The sequence below is a fragment of the Lathamus discolor genome, chromosome 1 (genome assembly GCF_037157495.1).
Source record: "Lathamus discolor isolate bLatDis1 chromosome 1, bLatDis1.hap1, whole genome shotgun sequence".
NCBI lineage: Eukaryota > Metazoa > Chordata > Aves > Psittaciformes > Psittacidae > Lathamus > Lathamus discolor.
The window spans coordinates 138,283,019-138,309,272 of NC_088884.1; the positions used below are offsets into that span (position 1 = coordinate 138,283,019).

General features: G+C 39.6%; 1 protein-coding gene across 5 annotated transcripts in view; it reads right to left on the reverse strand.

Annotated features, from left to right (window-relative positions):
* GABRB1 (gamma-aminobutyric acid type A receptor subunit beta1) overlaps nucleotides 1-26,254 on the reverse strand; it is a 129,554-nt gene that overhangs the window by 55,706 nt on the left and 47,594 nt on the right. For 4 of the 5 annotated variants that reach the window (XR_010616599.1, XM_065697863.1, XM_065697884.1 and 1 more), the window contains exon 4: nucleotides 3,613-3,833. Coding sequence is in view for 4 of the 5 variants with exons in the window: in XM_065697863.1 (XP_065553935.1) it covers nucleotides 3,613-3,833 (221 nt within the window). In the remaining variant the exon portion in view is untranslated. Of the gene's footprint in view, nucleotides 1-3,612; nucleotides 3,834-8,648; nucleotides 8,758-26,254 lie in introns of all 5 variants that reach the window. The other variant, XM_065697869.1, reaches the window with a different exon arrangement.

The window sequence follows — 26,254 nt, forward strand, 5'->3', positions numbered from 1 at the left end:
TTATGCACACATCATTCTTTAAACTGTGTGGAAACAGCACCTGAAAGTTACAGGAAAAAGTAGCTAAAGGGACTGGTTGTTTCATCACAGAAATATTAGGACAGAGACATCCTGAAGTGTGATAATGCTTTGTTATATGATCTAAAACCAGTCCACCATATTCAGTGCAAGTTTCCCTTGTTTATTCATCTGTAAAGCCAGAAGATTAACCTTGGTTTATTTTTCTTCAGTTCTGAAACTGAACATTGCATTAATGCCAAACTGCCAAGTACATGGATACAAGCAAAGCAGGTTATTTAGAACTGCTATGATTGTTTCAATTTGTGTTTAAAGACGCCAGTAAAATTTCATATCTGAGCCTGAAAGGAAGCATTAAGTCTGGAATGAAAATAGAAAAATGTGTGGGGAATTAGAGGCATTGGGAAAAGCAAGCATTTAAATCATCCTTGAGAGATGGTTTAAGGCCCTGCCTATTTTGCTAGGAACTCACATACTGTTCTGCAGCATAATTGGTGTTGTCTGTCTTGTTCAGGTAGTGCCAGGTCAATGATCTGTCTTCAGTACTAAAAGCGAAAAAGAGATGTTTGGTGATGCTGTTTTCATGCTCTCTGCTGCATAGAGGCTAAACACAAGCTGATCTGTTGCAAAGTTTCTTCTCTACTTTTTAGACTAAGATTGGAGCTGTTGTAAAATTTCTAACAGGCAATGCGGAATTTTACCTGAGAACATTTTCTGCTGTATTTTCTCATGTTTTATTTCTTATGAGCTGTATGTGTTATCTGGTATATGAAGAAATTGCTGTTTGTATGATCTAAAGGTAATGTGTAAAGTGACAGAAACACATTTATTACTGTGAGGAAAGTGACCATTGATAGATGCAGACTTAGTGCAATAATTGTGGTCTGCTGTATGAAACCTGCTTCAGTGTCCCTTAAATTCATTCTTTCTTCTGCTTGTTTGTTAGCTTCGCCACTGCAGTACTAGACTGCAAGTGTGTGGAATATAGACTGCACTTTATTTTAGTGTGGGTTTGTTTCTGTTTGGGGTTTGGTTTGGTTTGGTTTTCCTACTGAAAGCAGTGAGGTATTGGATAGGGTATTAAGTTGAAGAGCTGCAGCTGTTGCAGTTGCATAGCTGCTGCTTATCCAGTTCAAGTGTGAATGGTTATTTAATCATGTGAACTAGCAACCTTGTTATGTGAAGGTGACCATCTTTTCTGCTGCATTGGAGGTTTGCCTGACCACCTCTGAGATGAAGAGCAAAGGCATTATGCTTGGGCAGAGTCACAGCTTCCCAGCTAGGCTGGTGCTTTGTTGATGAAGCACATGAGAAGACCTGCAACAGATTCACCAGGTGTGTCCCAGCTTCTTTTGCTATTTTTTCAGAAGACCATTATTAATAACAGATGTATGGCATGTGCATGGAAGCACTTGCGTGATACACATTTCTAGGTGTAGTTTATACTGTTTACAACTGCTTGTGTGGGACTGCTTGGCTCTAATGCATGTTGTCACCACGCAAATCCTGGAATGTAAATAAATTTGGTTCCTGGCATCAAGAAAAAATAAGTGTATATATATATATATATATATATATATATATATATATAAGTTCTAAAACTTTTCATGCCCCAAAATCCTCTAATGATAACTGCTCTGCTAAGTTGATTTTCATTAATCAGTTTGATCTAAAGGAACTATAGAAGGTCTGAAGGCAATGGGAAAGATGTATTTTTCAAATGCTCCTTCTAGCAGATGATAATGACAGCCCGTAGTCTATTAGCTATTTCCTCACGGGTTCTTTGTTTTATTTTTCACAACTGGAGTAACAGTTTTTCTGCACCAGTACATATCTGGCTGTATCAAAATGCCTGTGAGATCATTGGTAGCAATTGATGCATTACCAGCGAATCTAACAAGTTCAAAGGAAAGCATAATGAACCAAAATAATAATTTTTATATTATTTTTTGTTTCTTGTCAAGCTTGAATTTATGGGTTGGAAGGCTTTGAATGCATGGGTAGTGTTGTGTTATAAAGGTTATATTTTTATAGGCCAAGAGGTAATTTCAAAGTCCTATTTTCAGCAAGCTCTGAGTTATCTTTCTCCAAACTTTATTTTCATTTTGAATTGCTGCAGCAGTTTCTTTTTTTCCCAACCCTATCTTAGGTACGATTTTAAAGTATTTCAGTTAGGTTTTCTGCTTTATTACTTTTTCTTTCTTCCGTTTAACTGAAGTATGCGTTCAGGTTTATGTTCTCTGGACATAATTTTCATTGTTGACAGTGATCCAAGGCTGTTTCAGGCAGTTGCGTTTTTATTTCTTTTTTTTTTTTTTTCCCTAAGCAAAACTACCTTAACTTTTTAAAAATTAATGCAAAGCCTGCTCAGGCTCGGCAGCAATCTTAACATAACAAATAGAATCATAGAATCATAGAATGGTTAGGGTTGGAAAGGACCTCAAGATCATCTAGTTCCAACCCCCCTGCCATGGACAGGGACACCTCTCACTAAACCATCCAACACAAGGCTTCATCCAACCTGGCTTTGAACACCGCCAGGGATGGAGCACTCACAACCTCCCTGGGCAACCGATTCCAGTGCCTCACCACCCTAACAGGAAAGAATTTCCTCCTTATATCCAATCTAAACTTCCCCTGTTTAACTTTTAACCCATTACCCCTTGTCCTGTCACTACAGTCCCTGACAAAGAGTCCCTCCCCAGCATCCCTATAGGCCCCCTTCAGGTACTGGAAGGCTGCTATGAGGTCTCCATGCAGCCTTCTCTTCTCCAGGCTGAACAGCCCCAACTTCCTCAGCCTGTCTTCATACGGGAGGTGCTCCAGTCCCCTGATCATCCTCGTGGCCCTCCTCTGGACTTGTTCCATCAGTTCCATGTCCTTTTTATGTTGAGGACACCAGAACTGCAGACAATACTCCAGGTGAGGTCTCACAAGAGCAGAGTAGAGGGGCAATAGCTTGGTTTAGTTTTAATTTTACACTTCTGGACCTTATCATTAGATTGTGCCTGTTCAGATTTTAGAATATATTTGTATTTACACAGGTGAATATAGGTTGCACTGTACGAAGAAGCAGTTGTGGCATGAAGAGGCAGTTATAATAAACCAAGGCAGATTAAAGAACCTGTACCCAGGCATATAGATAATCTTTAAATAATTCATGTAAATTTACAAATGCCTTCTTTTTACTCTCTACCAAATGTTGGTCACATTTCTTCAGATGACTCCCAGTTTTACATTTTATATTGTTCTAAAGAACTGCTGGAGAAATTCAGAAGGAAGGAATGTTGCTCTAGGCTGTGATCAATTACTAGGTGAGAACCATAACAAAGAACTCATCGCTAGTGCTAACATGCTCAAAAGAACTGAAAGAAAGAGAGGTATTGGGCTTTGCTAGTTACCAAAGGTAGTTTTGATGTCCTGAGGAAAATTCTTGAGTGTATTGTGCCAGTCTGGATAGAGTCTGACTCATTAAGCTGCACTCAGAAACCAGGAAAAAGGAGAAGAGGGCAGCGTTGGTACTACCTGCACTTACCAATAATGGCTTTCATTCTGCCAGGACAGCCACATAGCTGATTAAAAAACCCAACGTACCGTAGGCCATAAAGTACTGTCCCATCTGGATGGAGTCGAATCATTCGGTTTTTCACTGTCACCCCATGGACAAATGACTTCTTGTCGTTTTGGAAATACGTGTCCGGCACCCAGAGCTGATCAGCCACTCTGTTGTCCAGAGTTAGGTTCAAAGGTATTCCAGAGTAAGAGAGTCTTTTATCCCTCCAGGACTGCTGGAAGTACATGGTCAGGGTGTAGTCCTAAGGAAGAAATAAGAGTGGCTTTTTGTATTTTGCATACTGATTAGTTTAACAGAAGTTTATGTTTAGATAACACTCAATAACTAAGTATCAGTAGCAATAAGAAGTTTAAAGGTCATTAAGATATTGTTGTCATTAACCATGACTGTAAGTCTTGGCGTGTTCATATTAATGTCAAACTTCGCACTATTGCCAATTGGAAACTTTCACAGGCTTTCAAAGCCTCTTGAGCCAGAGGGAGTACATGGTGCATTTGGGTCTCCAGCCTGTGGATCACACTAGCATCATCGTGGGTGTCTGATTTTTAATTTTGTTTGAAAAAAGTAGGGTTTATCTGACATCTGCCAAATACCATTGCATGCACTGAGGACTTTCTTTTGATGTTTCCTCCCTTCATTCTGAAAGTTTCCCCACACAACCCAGAAAGGCCAGCAGCCCCTAGACCTCCTGAGGCAGAGCAAATCAGACCTCAGAATGTATAACAGACAACTTCCCATTCTGCATCTGCTGGAGTTGCCAGATGTAATGACCTTAGATAGGCACATTTTACCTGCGTCTGGGGAATAGGATGTTCTCTGTCCTTAGCAATCAGATGTTACCACATAGAAAATGAACCTCTTCTCATGACTATCACTCTGTAGCTCAGATAAAATACAATTTGTGCAGTCCTTCAGCTTTCATTAGTCTGAAAAGAAATTTTTCTAACAGGCTTCTGGCCTGATTTACTCTCTTATGTCTGTCTTTCTGGGAATTCGGTGATTTCTAAAGGTAGTCAGGTTTTTTTGAAGTGGAAAAGCCCATGTACTTTGTAGCTGATGTACTTTTTAAAAGATGATTGGAATGTACGCAGACTATTAGTTTTCCCCATGTCCTCCCATGGCCTTCTTTTCAAGTGGTAGGTCATTTTGTCACACATTTTTTAGAGTGTAAGTGCAACAAAATTATAGATATTATTAAAAGAATTAGTTAGGGTTAAGATTTTCTTTTATGTGAAAGCCTTGCATCAGTCATCCTCAAAAATCCTAGCCTGGACTGTAATTTGTGAAGAAATAGAGAGCATAAAAGCTGCCTGATGTGATTTGCTCTCTTCATCTTCGGTGGCCTCTTAAGACTTAATCGTTCCCATGAAATCAAAGCAGAGTTGTTACCTTTCAAAAACACTTTGTCTGAAATGTTGCATCTGGCAGAGTCATAAACTATACAGTTATTGGTAAAAGAAGTTAATGAAAATATTGGACCTGCAGTCGTTGTTTTGTATGGAGGAAATTCCATGACTTGATCGGTGGTCACATACAATAGGACAATTATGCCCATTGTGAGAACTGATTTGCAAGGTTTTCACATATACGTCATTTTCCAGGCCTGAAAGAAGACAGTTACAAACGACAGAGCCAAGGGGTGGCATGCCAAAGGCATAAGTTTTTGTTGGTGTTTTTTTTCCTGACCCAAGTAACTAGGAGGAGATCAGGTCAGCTTCTTTTGCTTTTCAGACCATGCTGGTGAAGCATAGAACTTCATAGTGTTGCAATAGGGTATATTCTGTACTCTGCTGAATAGGTGATTTATAATTTAAATAGCGGTACGGAGAATGATGAACCCAAGGAGGCAAGCCTTTGAATGTACAATTTGAATAGAGTTGGGTTAGAAGCAGGCACTTACAGAAATTAAATCCCTGTCCTTTATTCCTCTTACACATATACAGACTCTGAGACCACATGGGAAATGAATGAGAAAAAAATACAAATTAAAACCAAACCAAACCAACACTATTCTGGTGCAGTTTTCATATGTTGTATCTCTGTCCTAGCTTGCCTTATTTCAAGCAACTTCAGGTAGAAAAGCTTTCATACACGGCTCATACAAGTTAAATCCTCAGTGCTTAACTTGGTATCCTCTACGTCATCCACCTGATTCAGCAGAGCCTATGCTGTCTGCTGCACAGATGGAATAGAAATTCCAATTATACATAATTATCTTTTTTCCTTCCTGCTTTCTTTTGTATTTTCCCTAGGTCTGAGAGCTGCTTTTGTAGAACTGTCACGTTGTCCCGGAAAAAAAGCTAACAATTGAGAGCGGTGCCTATGTGATGGTTCTTAAAGATTAGGCAAGAAAAGCTAGAGGAGATCTTAGAGGATGTGATCAAGTGAAAGAAAAAGAAACTCTGTCTGTTGGATATGGCTACTAGAAAAAAAAAAAAGAGTTGCTATTTTTAGCACTGTAGTTTGCACAAGAAATTTTACTTCATCCAGTTCTGTTATATACAGAACACTGCTGTTGGTAATGCTATGGTACAGAGATCTCCTTCCTTGCAATTGTGCTATAGCATGTAGAATTACGTGGCAAACCGACAAGTGTGATGGGGATAAAAAAACTGAGCTTCATTCTAAAGGAATCTTACTGTTTCTTAACTCAGAAAATGAACTGTTTTCTCCCATTCCCCAGAACATGGGGAAGTTACTCATCCAATATTTTAATGAGGCAAATGAAGAGTATGTCATAATTATGAGAGTCCCTGTTGCTGTAAATGCTTATTTTAAAAAGCATAGTTATAGGTTATTTTAATGAAAAACAAATGTATCTAAGCTATAATAATCCAAATTATATAGTTACACATTTTTAGAATTTTTTTAAAGAAGTACAGCCTTACCTTTTTTACATTTCATCAGTGAAGAATGAGATGCCAGGAAACCATACGGCTAGTCTCATATTGGAGGGTTCTGCACTATGTTGTTTATATTTTACAGTGGTGTGAGTGAAATGAAGATTTAATGACTACTTGCCTTCAATCCTGTAAAATTTGCTGGGGATTTTGTAGTTTCAAGCTCTAGAGTGTATGAAAAATCTTTCATATCTATAGTAGTTATTGGCTACAGAATATTTTTAGCTTTTTATGGCAGCTTCCCAAGGTTTCCAGCATTAGTCTAGATATGAAAAAAAAATCAGACTGTTTAACTTTTGTACTTAAGAATTTCTAATCATGAGCTTAAAAGGTCGGGGCCCAGTGTAAAATTAAAAAGAGAATCTGGTTCTGCAGGTAACTGCTCTCTTAAATGCATTGTTTTAAAAATATTTTACTTTTTTTTTAGAAGCACACCGAATATTGTTTTGCTGAACTGTACTTCCTATGATAAAGGAAAAAGCTGTAATGCTGCTGAAAAATCATGATATTTCAGTTGATTTAATAGAGCTGTCTAGGTTTTCTGCAAGTGCCTCCCTGCTTTTCCAGAGCGTAGTCAACCTTCCTAGTGTTAAATGTCTGAGAACCACTGATAAAGCTAGTTTTGTGTGTATGATTTTTTTTTTCTGTTTCTTTTTTTAATGTGATGAATTCTGATTTGTTAGCATGAGATGTTGTTTTTTTTTTCCCTTAGTAATTGTGCAAATTTCTTATTTCTTTGTATCAAACTGGAAATGTGTAAGTGAGCATGTATTCTACAATATATAAGCCAATCTGTGTACCAGTGTTGTAATATGGTGCATTAGGTTGTGAAAACTAATACACACTAGTCCTAGGTAAGAGAGATTCTGTGAAAATGTGAGTAAGAGAAGCTAGCTTATTATTCCTCAACATGGCAAATTATTTCTTAATCTGAATTTAAGCAGTCTCAGAAATAAATATTGGTACCAAGCTTCACAGTTCACTTGAGTAATATAAATTTCTTGTAGTTAAAGAAATAAATGAATGGATCACTGATGCACATTGTATTTAGTTAGAACAATTTATAGTTCCAGTAAGTAACAGACTGGAGAGTTCCCATACAATACTAAATTAAATTTTTATTTCAAATATTTTATTCTCTAATCTTTTTTGTGCAATATGTATAGATGATGTGAGGATAGTAAAGGATTCTTGCCTCCCCCCCTCCTTCACCAAAACCTCTGTAGCTCTCTGAAACCAGCAGAGATGCATTAGAAAAGCAAGATAATTAGGACTCGCTGGTAATTTCCACTGTGTGGTTTACAAGTCCAGCACAGCAGAATATAAAGAGGAATACTTTGTTGTATTATAATCTAACCTTCTACCTTCTAGGATACACAGAACTGGTACTTCACCATGCTTATCAGTTGAACTATGGACTCTGGTGGCATAAAACTTGAGTTTACATATCTACTCCACTAGCGGTTGCAATTCTAGACGTATATGTTTTATACTAAGTTCTGCTATCACTGCATGTATTGAAAACAGTTTAGCACATTGTGATATATTTAAGTAATAACCAACGTCAAAGCACACGCCAAAAGTCTTACCACCTAAAAATTAACCCTGTGTATTCAGTTCTTAGCAAGTTAGTAAATGGAAGGGTATTTTGTGACTATTTAGCTGTTCTAGTTCAAATCATTGTCAAATGTTAGATCTCTAGATGAGTTTGTGCATGAAGGCACTGTGCAGCAAAACAAATAGGTGAAACACAGTATACTTCTAATAGACAACAGTGCATATTGGTAGTTGTGAGATGCATACTGTTTACCCCAAAGACCTTAAATTAAAATTATATCCTTGGGAACCACCCAATAATCAAATATCTGGCAGTGCTGCAGAAAATGAGATACACTGCAATTCAAATAGAGTATAACTGAATCAGACAAACATAACTGAAATTGCAATTTAAAATTAAATATGGAGCAAATATTAATATCGACTCTAATAAGGCCATAAATGTAGAACAGCAATATATATAAATCCTGCTGTGACTGCAAGCTGTTATTAATTGGGCAACGTTATTTTCTGTGTTTATCTGATACTAAAAAGAACAGGAAGAGCAGCGTTTTGAGACAACGGAAAGTGCTGAATTTGGAAACTGTAAAGATGAATACCTCTTCATATGTTGTAAGCATGCTAATACATCAGAAGAAGCTGTTGGCATTTGTTTGGCAAGTTAGCTGTCCTATTTTTGGTACTTCTTGGGAAGATCTGTACCCTCACCTGCAAAAGAGTAATTTTAAGATAAGAGAATACAATTGGTGATGTGCAGTTTGGGTTTTTTGAGTGTGAGATTGTGGTTTCTGGTGTGTATTGAGTTCCTTCTGATTGGTTGCTTGTGGCTTGTGGGACTTTGTTTTTCGTGGGTTTTGTTGTTGGGTTTTGGTTCGGTTTGGGGTATTTTTGTTTGTTTTTTGGGGTGGTTTCTTTTTTTTTTTTTTTTTTTTTTTTTTAAATCCTTTGTAATTTCGAATACACATTTGATGCTGAATTTGAGATACTGCACAGAAATTAGGAGAAAATATTGTAACTGAAGTTAAGGAGGAAGAAAATAGTGGTTCTGTTTATGCTCTTCTATAAAAATGCCAGGACAGCTACATCTCTTCACTAAGTCTGCAGTCCAGCCAGGCAAGGAAGCCAGGGAGTTAGCGATATGCACACTAGTGGGTGAACTGTATTGGCCTTCCTTTCTATGGATATAGCTCAGTGTTCATTTTGGCTTTGTTTTCAGTGAAGACTGATGCAGCATATGCTCTGCAGTTCCCCTCTTCTGTGCGTAATAGTGGCAGGCAGAGGGACTCAAATTATTCAGTGCACTGGCCTGATTCACAGGAGGCTGTGGTTCTCATGAACTACACTTCTGTCAGGGGAAACAAAATTTACCCACAGCAAGCTTCAGTTTTGCAGAAATCATGTTTTCTGTCAGTAAATTGCAAATAATTTGTAGATGTGAGATTTCTGTAGGAGAAAAAGTTGTGCAAGGTATTATTATTTTGTTTGATCTACTTGGTCGCTGCAGTTGCTATTGAAGTGCCTTGCATTTCTGTTTTTGAAATGTGCTGACAATTCTCTAGGGAAATGTTTCATAAACTTTGCTGGCATTTATAACTTCACAATTATGTGGCATCACAGTTGTGTCTTACAGAAAGAAGCAGAGATCTGGCAGGAGCCTGCATAGCTGTATTGATGACACTCTTTATTGCTTAAAGCATAGCCAGGAACAAAATTAGACTCATTATAAGGGAAGCGTTTTGGAAATGAAGGCACTCATCATTACTGTATTGGGATCCAATATTACTCTTTGCAGTCAAGGCAGAAGTCCCCTTAACTGCAGTGGGATTAGAATTACATCCAGTGTCTTCAATCATTATTGAAAAAACAAACCAAAAGGCAAAACATTTCTCAGTTACAACAGCATACTATGTGTTTTGTTGCATCTTGTTCGGTGTTTAGTAATTATGTTGTCGTGGTTTAAACCCGACCACAAAAGCTCGTTCACTCACTCCCCCCACTTCTTGCCCTCCCTCTGCTCCTGGAGGGACGGAGAGGAGAATCGAAAAGAATGCAACTCCCACGGGTTGAGATAAGAACAGTTTAGTAACTAAGGTATAACACAAATCACTGCTGCTACCGCCAATAATAATAATGATAAAGGAAATAATAACAGAAGAGAATACAACACCTCAGCACCAGCCAACAGATAACTTGCCCCACTCCCCCCAGCGGAGTACCGACCAATACCTCGTCCAACCCTGCAGTCCTCCCAGCCCTTCCAGGTCACTCCCAGTTACATCCTGTGCATGATGTGCTGTGGTATGGAATACCTCTTTGGCTAGTTTAGGTCAGGTGTCCTCTTTGCTTTCTCCTGGCCTCCCCTCCTTCCTAGCAGAGCATGAGACTCACAAAGTCCTTGGCCAGACCAAACATCTGAGCAGCAACTGAAAACATCGGCGTTATCAGCTCTCTTCCCAGGCCAAAAAATGAAAACATAGCACTGCACTAGCTACTAAGAAGGAGAAAAATAACTGCTACTGCTGAACCCAGGACATATGTTTAGAAGAAATATTTATTACTGCTTCTGACACTTAAATGGGTTACAATAATTTTGTTTCATTGACTTGGTGTTCTTTAACACAGAGGTGGGCAAAATCCCAATTTTATCTTGTGTTTTATCCTTAAATTTGCCTCTTTGGGAGAAGAAGAGTAAGGACTTCTGAGCTTTGGATCAATAATGTATTGTGTTGCCCTCTGCTTTTTTTCCCCTCTCATTTGAGCCTTGCTAACCTGTGAGGTCTCAATGTGCCACTTGTCCTTTGTATAGGAAGAAAAGAGATGATATTGTTAAATACTAACATACTAAATACTAGCATGGATTGCTTTGATTAGGAGTGGTCTTACTTTACTTAGCAGGAAAGTAAGGTAGCAGGTAAGGCAGCCTTACGGATATGTTGTTGTTATTCTCACTGCATGCTAGAAGCTCCTTTCAGAAAGCTTGAAAACCACTGTAGCATTTCCAGCTGCACTCAAAAATTCCAGCCATGTAACCCACAGTCTGGGGTAGCAATGGAATACACCAGTATAACATTGCTCACAGTGCAAGTTAATACTATTGTCTGGTGTAAGTGCTATGCTAATTGACAATGTAAGAACCAGAACATGTTCATGGTATGATTCATATTCCATGAAAGATCTGTAAACTGCTTTTTGTACCTGTAGGAAATAAGAATGACAACTATTCCTTCCCATGCTATTCTATTTTGCTTTTGAAACTGGTTCTCTTTTCGGTATAGATGGTAACACTGCTATAAAGATGCTTGAGGGGAGGAGTGGAGAACAGGAAAAATATGGCATGTGTTTAAGATGACATTGTAAGGAATGCTGGCGTAAACAAATACAAATGTACTGGTATGAAGGGTAACTGTGGTCAATGTGTGTATATTTTTTACAGGCAGTAAGTAAGCATCTTTTATATTTTGGCTCCAGTAAGAGTACCTGGGGTTGATTAAAGAGTAACTGAAGGGAAAACAAAGGAACAGAAAAGCTTATCTCTGGCAAGTAGCCCACAGACGAACATATGTTAATCCATGTCTAGATACATCTTTTAAGAGCAAATGTAGATAGCAATGAGACAAACATGTTTTCTCTTTAGACACTTCTCTCTGTGAAGCAACTGAAAGCAAGTTTTTGACAAAGAACCCAACCAAACCCAAGTTGTCCAGGTGATCCATACCTGTCTGTCTGTATCTGAGGACTCCAGTTAGTGTTCACATCCAGGTATTAGCAGTAGCAGTGCAAAGGTATTCTACGTATTATATGCTGCTTTGTGCTAAAGTCAAGGATATTCTAGGTTTCTCCTCTTGCAAGTTGTGCAAGAAACTTGTCTGATAATATGCAGGTCTGAAAGGGAATGGTGGCATGACACTTAAGTACTGTGATAGTGTGCCTAAGTAGTGCTGTTCTCATGCTCTCTGTAAAGCATGTGGAGTAAGCACTACAAGGAAAAGAAACTTCGGGCTTTAACTTATGTTTCAAAACACTTCAACCATCTTGGACTGGAAGCACCAATGCACAGGACTGGGACTGGGCATTTGGGAGGAAACTACTTCCCAGGTTCTTGCATGGGCTACATGGAGGTGGCTCCTCACTGACTAGAGGACTGAATCCTAATGAGGTGGGCATAGATGAGGTCTGAGGGTCTACCACATTGAATGCAATGAGAGAAGTAAGGCAAACTAAGAAGAAAGATACATTGGAAGGATGCAGCACTTGAAAGTTCCTGTGAAGGCAAAACATTGTGGAAGAGCAGAGAATTAAACCACGCTTCCCTTGCAACCTATAAGCAAGGTAATTGCAAAGCAGCTTTTTTTGCTAAGAATGGTTGTTTCTAAAGCACTTGATTATTTCTTTTTTTGAACTTTGTAATTCCCAGCTAGTTCAGCAGGGGTAAACTTTGAGACCATTATGAAGCGCACTGAATGTCTAAGGAGAACACCACAGTGCTAAGATCTCAGAAGAATTCCTCATGGTGTCAGTGCACAGCACTGCAGGTGAAGCTGAACCAATTGCTAGCTTAGGAGCAGATGGAGAAGTTGGACCTGAGGGGGTTTATTCTGGAGAAGAGAAGGCTCAGGGGGGACCTTATCGCGCCCTACAACTGCCTGACAGCAGGATGAAGCCAGAAGGGGGCTGGTCTCTGCTCCCAAGGAACAAGGGACAGGACAAGAGTAAATGGCCTCAAGCTTCACCAGAGGAGGTTTCGATGGAGATGAGGAACAATTCCTTCCCCAGAGGGAGATCAGGCATTGGAACAGGCTGGCCAGGGCAGTGCTGGAGTCATCGTCCCTGCAAGTAAGTGTTCACACACCATGTAGACAAGGCCCTCAGTGCCATGGGTTAGTGGTGGCCTTGGCAGTACTGGGGGAATAGTTGGACTGGATGATCTTAAAGGTCTTTTCTGACCTGGCTGATTCTATGATTCCGTAAGTTTGCTGCATTTTGTCTTGAATGCTATTGTGTAAGTGATAACAGTACCAGGAACCTAAGAAGCACTGGGCAGAAAGTTGAAGAGAACACTAGCACAAGAATGTCAGCAGTATAAAAGTGGAGTTGCAGGACAAGCTAGCTGAGCATGTACAGTAAAAGGCCCATGACCCTTAATTATGTGTTGTGCAGGCACTTATGTTAAGCAAACCTTATGAGTCAGAAATCAGATAGCAAGCTATGGCCAATCTCTGTTCCAGAAGATGCTCAAAAAATGTAGGAGGGAAGTTACATATATCTTCATATGAGGCTAACTGTAATTACTGATTTTTATTATTTTTTCATGCCTTAACATGCATATATATGTAATATATTTTGTAACAATTTACTACAGATTAGGTAGGAGCTATTTCTATTTCTGTGGGTCTGGTGATTGACGTCTATTTGATTCCTTCTGCCTAGTTCTCAGTTGTCACTCTACTGCATCAGTTTGCTTTAGTTTCGAGAGAAGGACATGGAGGTCAAAGTGACATGCAGTGAGTCAGTGGTTCTCCCTGGAACAGAAAAAGTAATAACTTAGCTGCAAGATCTTTAGACTGGCGTATACCTCACTGGGGGTTTCTTAACTTTTTGTCTGTTTGTGATTTGGTATTTTTGTTGGTTGCTTTTTTTCTTTGCCTGTAACTACTGTTTCATGTTTGGGGGTTTTTGTTTGGATGTTTTGGGTGGTGTCTGTGTTTTTGTGTTGGTTTGGGGGGGGGGGGGTTTGTTTTTTTTTCTTGTTTTTTTTTTTTTTTTTTCCCTGACTTGCTCAGGACTACTTTGTTTCATTGTTCATGATGCTTATGCTTGAATTACATTGTGTAAAATGGTGATGATGATGAAGACTGCTACATGGCTGGAGATATTTTTACCATATTGGCATTTTTGTTGACTGGTTTACATAATTCTAACTCATAAATCATAAGGCCAAGCTGTCTCCCGGTACTTTCAGGTGAAGGATGGTAAGGTTTTGTGCTGTATCTGAAAACCGGGGATAGAGGAGCATCATGACATTTCTGCTTTATAATAACTCACAAACTGGAATTATTTTGCATTTGGAGCTGGTAACACTAAGGGCAGTAGTGACATTGTCATAGTGCGATGAAACTACTGACATGTGGGTTGGAAGGTCTTCCAGGAATTTCCAGCCCAGTTTCCTGTTTGAAGCAGGACTGTCACCAACCCTGTCTTGAGTCAGGCACCACTTTCTCTGGCAAACCTTGAAAGACCCTCAAGGATGGGAATTCCACAGCCACTATGGTCAGCCTTTTCCAGTGCTGCACTGCCTTTCTGGTGAAAAAGTCTGTCTTGGCATCCACCCTGAGCCTCCCAAGGGGCAATTAGTAGTTGTTGCCTTTCATTGTATCATCTGCCACTACTGGGAGTGGTCTGACTGTCATCTTCCCTTCAGGCAGTTGTAGACTACAATGGGGTTTTCCCTTGCCTCTTCTCTTTGCCCCGCTAAGCAAAGCAAGCTCCCTTGTCTCTCCTGATGTAGACTACAATGGGGTTTTCCCTTGCCTCTTCTCTTTGCCAGGCTAAGCAAAGCAAGCTCCCTTGTCTCTCCTGATAGGTTACATGCTTTAAGCCCCGGACTTGTTGATACCTCTCCACTGGACCATTTCCAGTTTCTCAGTATCTCTCTTGAAGAGGGGGAGGAAAGAAATGCAGGACACTGTTTTAAGTGCAGCCATATCATTACAGAATATAAGAGGTCAATAACTTCCCTCTGTGCTGACCACACTCCTACCAGTGTAGGTTAGCATGAAGTTTAAATATGATGAGAGTGCACATGGTGGCTTGAATTCAGCTGCTGCTGCTTAACCAACCTGCTCCAGCACCTCAGTGTCCTTCTTGCAGTGAGGGGTCCAGAACTAAACACAGTATTTGAGATGTGGCCTCACCAGTGCCGAGTACAGAGGGATGATCACTGCCCTGGCCCTGCTGGCCACACTATTGCTGATATAAGCCAGGATGGCGCTGGCTGCCTTGGCCACCTGGCACACTGCTGCTTCATATTCAATCATCTGTCAGTCAGCCCCCCCAGGTCCTTTTCCACTATATTGTACTGTCCTAAAGCCCAGAGTTCTAACTCTGCTGCTCACCTCTCTAGCTGTCCTCCAGATCCTGAACGCTATCATCTCGTGGTCATTGCAAACCGAGCATGCTGTAAATACTTGCTTTGCATCTGGATATTTCTACAAAAGGCAGCTTGAGAAAAAGCTTCCCCATGTGAATTCTCATGAGCTGCATAATTTCAATATTAAGCTGTTTACATGACAGTCTAACACAGTTGATGAATTTGCAACACTGATGCAAATTTTCTGTGGAAAGCTTGCTTTTGGCTTTTGAGGGGAATCAGTTTGCCTTTAGATGCATGTTCATGATCATTGACTCTAAATCCTTAGACCAGAATCCAGGGTATTTTTAGAGTGCCGATAATACAGGACCCTGTTTTATTTTTATCCTACTATTACCGTAACCAATTGGATAACTAATTGAGTTTGCCAATTTAAAATGATTAATCTGATTAGAACCCTACAAATCCAGTGCCATTGCCAGTTTCACGGGAATTCACATTTCAAAACATTTTATAGTATGTGTAGGAATTTTATGGGAGATGGAAAAAAAAAAAAACCCAAGCAAGAGCAAATCGTCAGTTTGAAGGCATGTGAATAATACTCGTGAGGACTGATTGGGATATGGAAGTCCAGGCTCTCTTTCCTACAAAATATGTAACTAGGGAGACTATAAAAATAGTAATTATTTGGAGAACTGAGTAGCTTAGTGCAGAAAGTTGAGATTGGCACCAATATACTGAAAATCTGGGAAAGTATGTTCTTGCAAATGACATTTTATATTAAGAAATCCCACAATGGCAATAAAACCTCTCTCTGGGACTGAAGTTTCAGAAGGCTTTCACCTCACTGAAGTCCAAGACGGCTACTACTTCCATCCCTTCCTGTGTGCCAGCACACATTTGAATAAATAGGAAGTGGAGGGAATCAATCTAGGTTAGAAATGAACCCTGCCCATTACGATTTTGGTGTGGTGGTTTTGGAGATATATAAATTCCCTGATCACATCCCCACCATGGCTACTCAAGCTGGGGCAGGAAAGGACAGGAAAGAAAAACTAAAGGACTTCTAGAAGCCCTTAAGACTTCCATAGAGCACACTTACCACCATCCTTGACCAATACAAATGCCATTGCATTTTTCATGTTTGCTAGTTGTGGAAGGCCAGAATGAACCAGAATGAGTCCGCAGTGTGGTGCCATTCATGCAGTACAGCAGAGACCTCGTTTATTAGGTGCCTAAAACCGTTCTACAGCTTCAGGTCGAGTGACAAGAAACAGCTCAGATCTACAGTTCTGATGTCCTCAACACAAAAAGGCCATGGAACTGTTGGAACAAGTCCAGAGGAGGGCCACGAGGATGATCAGGGGACTGGAGCACCTCCCGTATGAAGACAGGCTGAGAAAGTTGGGGCTGTTCAGCCTGGAGAAGAGAAGGCTGCGTGGGGACCTCATAGCAGCCTTCCAGTACCTGAAGGGGGCCTATAGGGATGCTGGGGAGGGACTCTTCATCAGGGACTGTAGAGATAGGACAAGGGGTAACGGGTTAAAACTTAAACAGGGGAAGTTTAGATTGGATATAAGGAAGAAGTTCTTTACTCTAAGGGTGGTGAGACACTGGAATCGGTTGCCCAGGGAAGCTGTGAATGCTCCATCCCTGGTGGTGTTCAAGGCCAGGCTGGACGAAGCCTTGGGTGAGATGGTTTAGTGTGAGGTGTCCCTGCCCATGGCAGGGGGGTTGGAACTACATGATCTTAAGGTCCTTTCCAACCCTGACTATTCTATGATTCTATGATTCTGTTGCTGGGAGTGAACCAGCACTTGTCAAATGACAGTGACACCAAGTCTGTGGGTTGGTATCTAGTGGCCTACCTGCTATCTTACATTGGCTGTGTAAGTTTATTAGTGTTCTCACAGCACTGAGACACAGCAAGAGCTCAGCAGCCAGTCAGCTGTTTCAGTATTATCTTGCCTTTCTTTGCTCTTATTTATTAACTAGAGAAAAAAAAGAAAAAAGAAATAGTATCCAAAACATTTGAGAAGGCAAGGAAATCCAATATGACCCTTCAGCTGTGTACCTTACTACTGAACACTGACGCACTGTTGTGAAGCTTGACCTTTGAGAAGAGCAGACTGGAAGCCTTACTGAGAGAAGTGTGGTGTTGGTTCATTGGGTCTTTTTTTGGTTTTTCCCCTCCCCTCCTTCTAAAATATTTGTTTTCTTGGTCCACCCTGAGATGCCAGCAGAAGTAAATGTAGCAGCGCCCTTGCACACCACTTCTGTTGGTGTTCTTTAGGGACAGCTGTGTCACAGTATGAAGGGTGAAATTAAAATACCTCACACAGGCCCGCATGTAATGATCAACGACACATAAGGCATATAGGTTGGTGTGTCTCTAGTTTATAGTGGCCAACATGATACAGGCTAGAGGGGCTACTGAGGGCTGAGGGATCTTAAATCCATGGGTTTTGCTGGCCCCGCAATGTTCTCTTCTAGGGCCTTAATTTCTGGAGTCATTGCAGTGTCAACCATGTCAGCTAAAAGTCCTCATGATTTTTTTTAATTGATATAAAAGCAAACAACTGCTTGTTACTGGTAAGTTTTCACTGCTTTGCAAATCAGACAATTTCCATCCCATAGACGAATAGCAATTCAATGTCTTTTCAGGAGTGAAACAAGCATTTCAGATTGTGCCTGTGCATTTATTCCTTCTTCTAAAAATATGGCCACTTTTCCTTTATACCTCCACTGAGTAGAATGACTCATTTTCCACTAAAATACACTTATGTTTAATCAGAAATGTTCCACATGCTGCTGGCCAAACTATGTGAAGCCTAGGTCTGTGCTGCTATCATTTAAAGCTAAAAAAAAAAAACGTTTTTCCAACTATGTTTTTTATAGGATTTATTGGCTTAATTTATTACAGAACCAATGCAAGACACTAGCATCAGAGGAGAATGAAATGCAGAGGTCCAGAGGTGCTTGGCTTTTCTGAAAATAACACTGATAAATTAGGTGTTTGTGGACATGAATGGAAACCAATGCCAGTGAAGCAGCACTTCTTATGGGACAGATGTAGCTCTTCTCCTGCCACCTACAAAGATGGTTTTTGGCAAGGAGGGAATGACAGTAAGAAACTGAACTGTGACAGGAGACCAGCTGTTTGGAAATTCCGGTGTATGGCAGGGGTGACTAATGCTGTTGTTCATGGCATGAACACAGTGATCGAGATGACAGTGAGGTCTTTCTTTGTGGTGATGGTGGTCAGTCTCACTACTCTTCAGTATGATTAAATGTCTCTGCCTGGTGACTTCTACTCAGGGATAAGGCCCTTACAGGTGATGTCATGATCCAGCACAAAGTCGGATGTGGCTCCATGCCAGGCAGCAACTTTGAAGCAATATGGCAAACGGCTTCAATTAAGGTTCATGATTCTATAGTGTAGATGCAGTGAAGTATGGCTTTAGTGGAATGAAACTTTTCCATATATTGCCTGTTATTTGCCTTATCCAGTCACATAAACCATGATTAAATACATACAGAATTAATAGGTTTGCATCAGTAGACACTGAATGTGTAGAGAGAAAATTCTGGCTAGTCACAGGGCTTCCCAGACGCATCAGTTGTATCTGAGTGGAAGTTTAATTTTTCATTTATTTATAGCAGGAATGGCTTTTGTATTTGTTACAGTAATAAACTAACTGAACTACCAATGATTTATCTTCCTGCTTGCGTTCATCTGATTACAAATCTCTAGGTACCTCAGGATAATATGAGCATCTGTTCCCTAGAGATTGACTCTTCACAGACAGTCATCATAAAGCAAATGGATGGAGTGGAGAATGGTGTTTAGGAAGTAACTAGGGACAGCTCTGCCTCTCTTTGCTAACTCTCACCCTCGTATTTCATTCCTTTCACCAGACTGGCTTTCTGACACACCCTACAGCAAACTTGCCAGATGCAGTAATCCATTTTCTTCGGAACAGGAAATCAGATAGTGACTCTGGGACTTGAGCAGCTTGCTCTAGCAATTTGTGTTAGCAGATCATCAGAAATTGATAGTCCTGTCTCCTTTCCCAGCTACTCTGAACCCCACAGGACCAGCAGCAGGTCTCACTCCACCACTTAAGTGTTCCTGGGGAGAGAGATCTCCTGTAGTTTCTCATAGATTAAAATGACTGAAAATGATTACTTTCCTGGTATGCTTTTCAGTTTGCTATTTTTAATGATAGAAGTGAGGCTGACACCTAATTTGCATGTGTTAAAACAGGCTTAGGAAACTGTGTTGTAAATAAATCTTGAGAGGAATATAAACTAGCATGATTCAGGGTAAAATAACTTCCCTCTTGTGGGTCAGAATGGAAAATAATGCGGTGGGGAGATTATTCCACTTCTGTGTACTGGAGGATTTTTGTGCCTCTTTATGCAGTATCTGATGTTGGTCATCACTGGAGAGAAGAGTCTAAATGGACCTCAAGTCTTTGGCAGCATGACAGCTTTGTTGCTCTAAGGCAACCAGATGAATGTTAACTCTCGGGTCTCTCCTGGATTACAGATACGACAAAACGGGCAAACATTTGTCTGTATCTAGCAGTAAAATAGCTGCAGATGAGAGAGCACTCTGGACCTTCTGCAAGAAACATGGATATAGTTAATTCAGCATATGTAATCTTACTGAGAATATGCAGGGGCAGGATGGGAGAAGAGCTTTGTTTTGGCTGTAGCAAAATGAAATTTGGTAGGCTTAGTGAAGTATTGTATGTTGCTGGCTGTAAAGGTAGATGCCACAGTTTTGTGGCATGGATAATACTCTTTTGATTTATGTCTCATCTCAGGGGGGCAGCTAAGAAAGCTTAATCCCTGCCCAGCACTTGGGTTTTGTTTATCAGACACCCTCTCCTACATCACCAGCATGGTGCTTGGGAAAAGCTTTTCTGTGATGGGGAATCTGTTAGGTGGAAGATAAGTGCTCTGTGTGGGAAGACTGCTTTTAGTTCTCTCTTTTCTTTTTTTTTTTTTATTCACCGGAACAATTCCAGTTCCTTTATCCTCAGTCAGTTTTTTTATTTTTATTTAAACTGTATTCGTTCTTCAAATTCTGTAGGCAAAGATTGCTTGTCATAAGCATACTTATTTTCTACAACATCAATGTATGTTCAGCAGTAGGTGTCAGTTCAATACTGGGTGAAATGTTTAAATCTCTCCCCAAGGCTTTTCCTTCTCTATTTTATGGCAAGTGGAAGTCTAGCAGCTTAAGGAGAAATCGCTATAGTTACAGCATCCGGTCCTAACACGAGTCCAAGATTTAAGTCTTCCTGCTTATAGCATAATATATATGTAATATATATTTACACTACAGACATTTGGGAGAGACATTACAGACATTTGGGATCATGTTTGCAACTGTTAAAGCAGACATCAACAGTTTTAGATAATTCCATTGCAAAGCTTTTCTTGCAAGACAGTGATCTGCTATTACAAATTGGTTGCTTACATAAGAAGTGAAAGAATACACACTAGTTTAAAACAGAGCTCAAAGCACTGTTGTGTTTTGAAAGTCAGAAATCTAAGATTTAATCACCACCTGGTTAGCAGCCTGTGTCAACACTGTCAGCCAAAGGGAATGATTGAAGCTTGGTTCATTCCCAGCTGCAAATATCATTGTGGGCCATTTTTAGATTGAGAGCTATGAACATTGTGAAGCACCAGAGTTTCAGAGACCTACAGCAGATAAATTTATGGCCCAGATAGTTGGCATTTCCTGTGTTAAGGTTTCTCACCCCAGTTAGTAACTAATACAAACCAATTGTTTATGGATGGCAGAAAATTGCTGACTTACCACAGTTTTCTCTAGTAGACAGGTATGCATCCATAAGCCAAATTAACAACCCAAGACCAGAATCATGCAGGGAGATTTGCTGAGACGTCCAGCCGTTGTATGACATGAAGTATACTAATTGACTCCAACAGGGTGGCTTGTGTGCAAAATTAGATTCGGGCTTAAGTTTCTCATGGAACTGAAATCTGAATGCAGATCTGTGCTTGATTGTCAGTTGTTTCAAACTACTGAACCTCTGTGGGGCTGGAAACTACACTGATTTTTACTGGTCCTGCCATGATTGGTAATTCACTTAATTTTGTGGCTGATTTCAAATGCCACTGTTCTTGCTGAAATGGAAGCTGTTTAGAGGAACATAGTTGCCTGTGTGCTGTTAGAGCAGTACTGGGGGTTCTGTTCAGGGCCAAGCCTAACAGGAAAAATCTGAAAAAATAATGCTTTTATACTGGCACATGTCTCTTCTAGCTGTGGCTCAAGCATAGGAGTTAATTTGGATTGGGAATATCTAATCTGGACCACTTTGGATTTCAGGTCAATACATGGTTGTATAAGGTTTTCTTTATGCTTAATGGATGGGAAAAGGTGGCTTAGAGCTCCCCAGAAAATGAATTTCAAGCATGAGTATAACAACTAGTGCAAATCAAGTGACTCTGTATCAGAAAATGTGACAATGTGTTTCTTTATTACGTTCTCAGAATGGCACTACTTGCTAATCTTGAAGGGCTCATTATCCTGTAATACCTGTTTTCTAGATTTTTTTTTCTTAATGAAATGGAGAATTAGAATTTTTAATCAAATCTTTAATCAAATCCCATTGTAATGTTCTTCTATGTTATGGCTGTCAACAGCACACCACATTTTCCCAAAGATGTATGATATTTTTTTCTTTTGATATTAATTTTTTTTGAATCTGAGGAAATTTCAGTCTTATAATGTTTTACTGTAAGCAACCTTCCATTTAATGATTCATAATTAGGTTGTTGGGTTTTTTTTCTTTTCCCCAAATATAATAAATATAATACTGGATGTAGAATTTTCTCCAGAGAGGAAGACTTTGAACATTACGACTGTAAGTCAACTGCATCTCAAGCAGCTGGTATGTATTTACCATGGTATTTTTTGTTTGTTTGGGGTTGTTTTGTTTTGTTGCATGAACTAGGAACCAGCTGCTGCCATTGTTTTTAGACTGAGGATGTTCAAAAGGATATATGGTTTTAAGATGAAGCTTAATTTGTATCTGAGGCCTGAGATGAGTAATTGTTAACTCCTTTTTTATTTGCCCTGGAGATTTTTGCTTTGTTTTGCTCAGAGGAACCTTAAAAATGATGTTACTTGGTTTTTTCTTTTTGTAAGACCTCAAGGAACAGAAATAGAAACAGCTGGTGATGCAATAAAATGCAACATGTGCTCAGCAACAGCAGACCATGTCACTTCTTATTTATTCTCTAATAACTGATTTCCTAGATAAAAGAAATGTGGATGTCAACTATCTGCTGTTTGTCAGAACATCTTTGATTGCGTGATTTAAATTGGTTAGAAGATGGAAATCGGTGCAAGAACAGTTTTGTGGTTTAACCCCAGCTGGCAACTAAGCCCCATACAGCTGCTCACTTGCTACAGCAGGATGTGGGGGGAGAGAATTGGAAAGCATCAGAAGGAAGAATAGGGTGTTCAGGGTTTGCCTGTTTTTTGTTGGTTTGTTAACCAAAACCCTTTGATTTTCTTGATGAAATGAAAATTCCTCTAAAATGTTTTTAAGCAAATTACACCTCACATTCTTTTTAACAATTTTATCATAACTATAGATGAACATACTTTAAAATACAGTCTCAAAAATCAATCTATCAGGCTGCTGATGCTGTATATTTGATGCTAGAGAGGTTGAGGATCTCGTAAATGTGAGAAGAATTCATAACTTTTACAAATGTTTCTGTTCTGAGAGACCTTCCCAGAGTTTCACCTAAATGATTCATAGCACGCGGATGTTCAGTCTCTTTCTAAGCTATGCCTGCAGGATTTACATAAGAATAACAGAATCATGCAGGTTGGAGGCAAGTTCAAACCTCCAGCTGACAGGATGTCCAGCTAGATCAGGTTTCGTGGAGCCTGTTCCAGTTGAGTTTTGAATATGTCCAAGGATGGGAACTCCACAATCTCCCTGGGCAACCTATTCTGGTGCTTCATCACCCCCACAGGGAAAATCTTTATCCTTACATTCTCAGCATTTCTCATGTACCAGTGTGTGCTCCCTGTCTCTCATCCTATCTCCATGACCTGTGTAAGTTAAATACAAAAAGCTCATATGTACTGAATTGAAAACTTCGTTAGAGCTGATTGTTATAGATACTGCATGATGATACTGACTTTTAATTCCTTTTTACATATTTATGTTTGATGTTTTAACATTCTTTTTTGAACAGGAAATTTCTCAGTGTTTAGATCCTGTTAAAGTAGAATTACATGTGACTGTAAGACAACCTGTGGTTAAATGTTTCAAGTGTCTTGTAATTTTCTCTAAAATATCTTTTGCTCCACTGAGTTTATACTTGAAATTTTGACTAAAATGCTTATCTTTAAATACGTGTACCAGAGGGCTTTTGCGATTTACAGGTGAAGGGAAAGGTCTCACAGACATGGGTTGGGTCAGTGATTTTAAACCTTCAGCTGGTAAAGAACATCTGTATCCCGTTCATGTAAAGGTAACCCAGAAAATTATTTTCATTCACATAAAGTATTTTTCTGAGATAATCCCCTGGATTATTTTCATAGAATCACAGAATGGTTTGGGTTAGAAAGGACCGTGAAGCTCATCCAGTTCTAACCCCTGTGACATGAGCAGGGACACCTTCCAGTAGACCAGGTTGCTCAAAGCCCCATCCAACCTGGCCTTGAACACTGCCAGAGATGGGCAGCTTCTCTGGGCCCACCTCACAGTAAAGAATTTCTTCTTAATGTCTAATCTAAATCTCCCCTGTCAGTTTACCTTGTAACGTTCTAGTAATAGCATGTGTGTATTTCTATGATATTTTTCTTTTTTCCTTAAGGTGAGTTGGGAAATAATACTGAGGATTAATTTCTTTCACCATGAAATTCCATCATGTCTCAGTAGATGAATGACAGGAATAGACCTCACAAAGAATTAATTTTGAACATTTTACTGTGATTAAGTTCTTAAGAAAATAATAGTGAAAGCTTTGAGTCACTTTGAGTAACAGCTATTAAAAGTCAGACATATTTTAATTTGGTTTAGATTCTTGTCATATTCCCAAGTGTGAACAAAACTGGGGAGGAAAGGGCGGGTAGAGGAGGGGAAGGAACGAAAAACATCCTTTGCCAGTATGCTTCTAGCAAAGAAATGTTTGGACTTAAGTTTTGTACCTGCCTGCTTACTGAGATCTAAGAATGTATTCAGCATTTTATTTAACTGGCGTTTGCGAATAATATTTCTTTCTTGCCAGGGTTTAGGTACATACCACAGAAATAAAGTAAGTCTGTAGGAATGTTTCAGTGTATATCCTGGTGTAAGAATTGCCTTCCAGCTAAGATTTTCATAATCATCTGCAAGCTTAGATAGGGGAAGATCTAACATTTGGTTTTGGAATACTAGCTCATTTCCCTTTCTTTTCCCTGTGTAAGGTGTATCATATTTCTTTAATGAAGAGGACACCTTTCCCTAGTAGATGACACTCTGATATTATCATAAAGGATCATTATAGAAACCACAGGGACTAAGATACTGTTTGCATTACTTTCTCATCTGTTTGCCAATATTCTTTAACATCATTTTTTACTTTGATGTGGTTGTTTAGTGTAGCTATAACTAACAAGATACTTTTTGTTCAAACCTAGCTCTCTTCATCTCCTGAACGTATGCTGTAAAGCCATTAAAGGAATCGGAGTAAAATTGGAACCTGTACAAATTCTGAATGTAATACACCCTTCCTCTTGAATTTGTCTACAATCACTGCTTCGGTTAGGTCAATGGGCAGCTTAGCTTTTGCACAGGCTTATAGAGCTTCTACAATTAGATTGCAGACAAAGGCTACAGAAGAGTTTGTTAGTTATGTCAATATAACATTTGTATGGGGACAAAGAGAGAAAACTCAGATTGGAAGCAAAACTGCTCATGGAGATGCTGGGAAAGAGGAAGATGGCATTGCAGAAAAAAAGGGAGATCTTATTTCAGTCCTGGGAAAATCTAGAAGAAATTAAAGGAGAAACATCAGAAGAATTATTGTAAATTTAGGAAGGTGTCAGTGTCTTATGAGAATTTTTTATGAGCCTCTTGGGTTTTATAAGCTGTTAGTCTAAAATAGTGAATTGCTCTGTCAGAGCTTTGCAAGCTCTAATGTGCACCCCAGGGACATTGACACGAACACACGTTTTGATCTACTGAACTTTGACAAGAGTTTCTTCAGGTACTGTCTGTAACTTTCTTTTTGATTTTACACTCTGCTGTCTGGAGGAATATTCAGCTTTGATTTAGAACAAAGCATTTGTCTGCTGCCACTCAATCATAAACCACTGAGCAAGTTATTCCTTTTTTTCCTTAACCAAATTTAGACTCAGTGCTACCTATGTCAGGGCCCTTTTCTTGACACGTGGTACTATTTCTGATGAGCAAGTAACTAAGTATCTTTATGAACTTTACCATGCCCAGCAGAATTGGGCTAGAGAGCTCTGTCTTATCCACTCTGGGGGGGGGTCTGCAAACCTCTGAAGTTCAGTGGGAAGATTTATGTAATATAGCCAGCAGTAAAACCAGAAAATTATTAGTATAAGAGACTTAACATGGGATTCACGCAGATCCTTGAGCACTGTACCAGCTTTCCACAGAAAAACTGGTAAGGACAGGTGGTGACCGCCTTTGGAAATCGATGTTGTTTTCTGACAAATACGTTAATTTATAACGGCTGGTGATATCAGCTCTAGGCAACCTTCCTGATCTAATAAAGACGACTCTTATATCTCACAGATGCCGAAATCTAAATTTGGCTTTTGATGCCAGACTGGATCAATGTTTTAATTAAGGGAACCTCTAATCCTTCCTTTAGCTGCCACTTTCAACTGCGTGTGGCCATATGTAGCTCTTTGTTCTATAGTAAGGAGGCAGTTTTGAAAATGCCTGCTGAGAGACACAAATAAGTCTACTTTTGGGGATATTATTGGAGAATCCAACACTAAATCTTGTTGATTATGCAAGTTAGCCACCTGATCATTGTTGTGAGCTTTCTGTGTTTCTGTTTGTCTAGCAAGTTAAATATATGTTTATTTGCTACTCC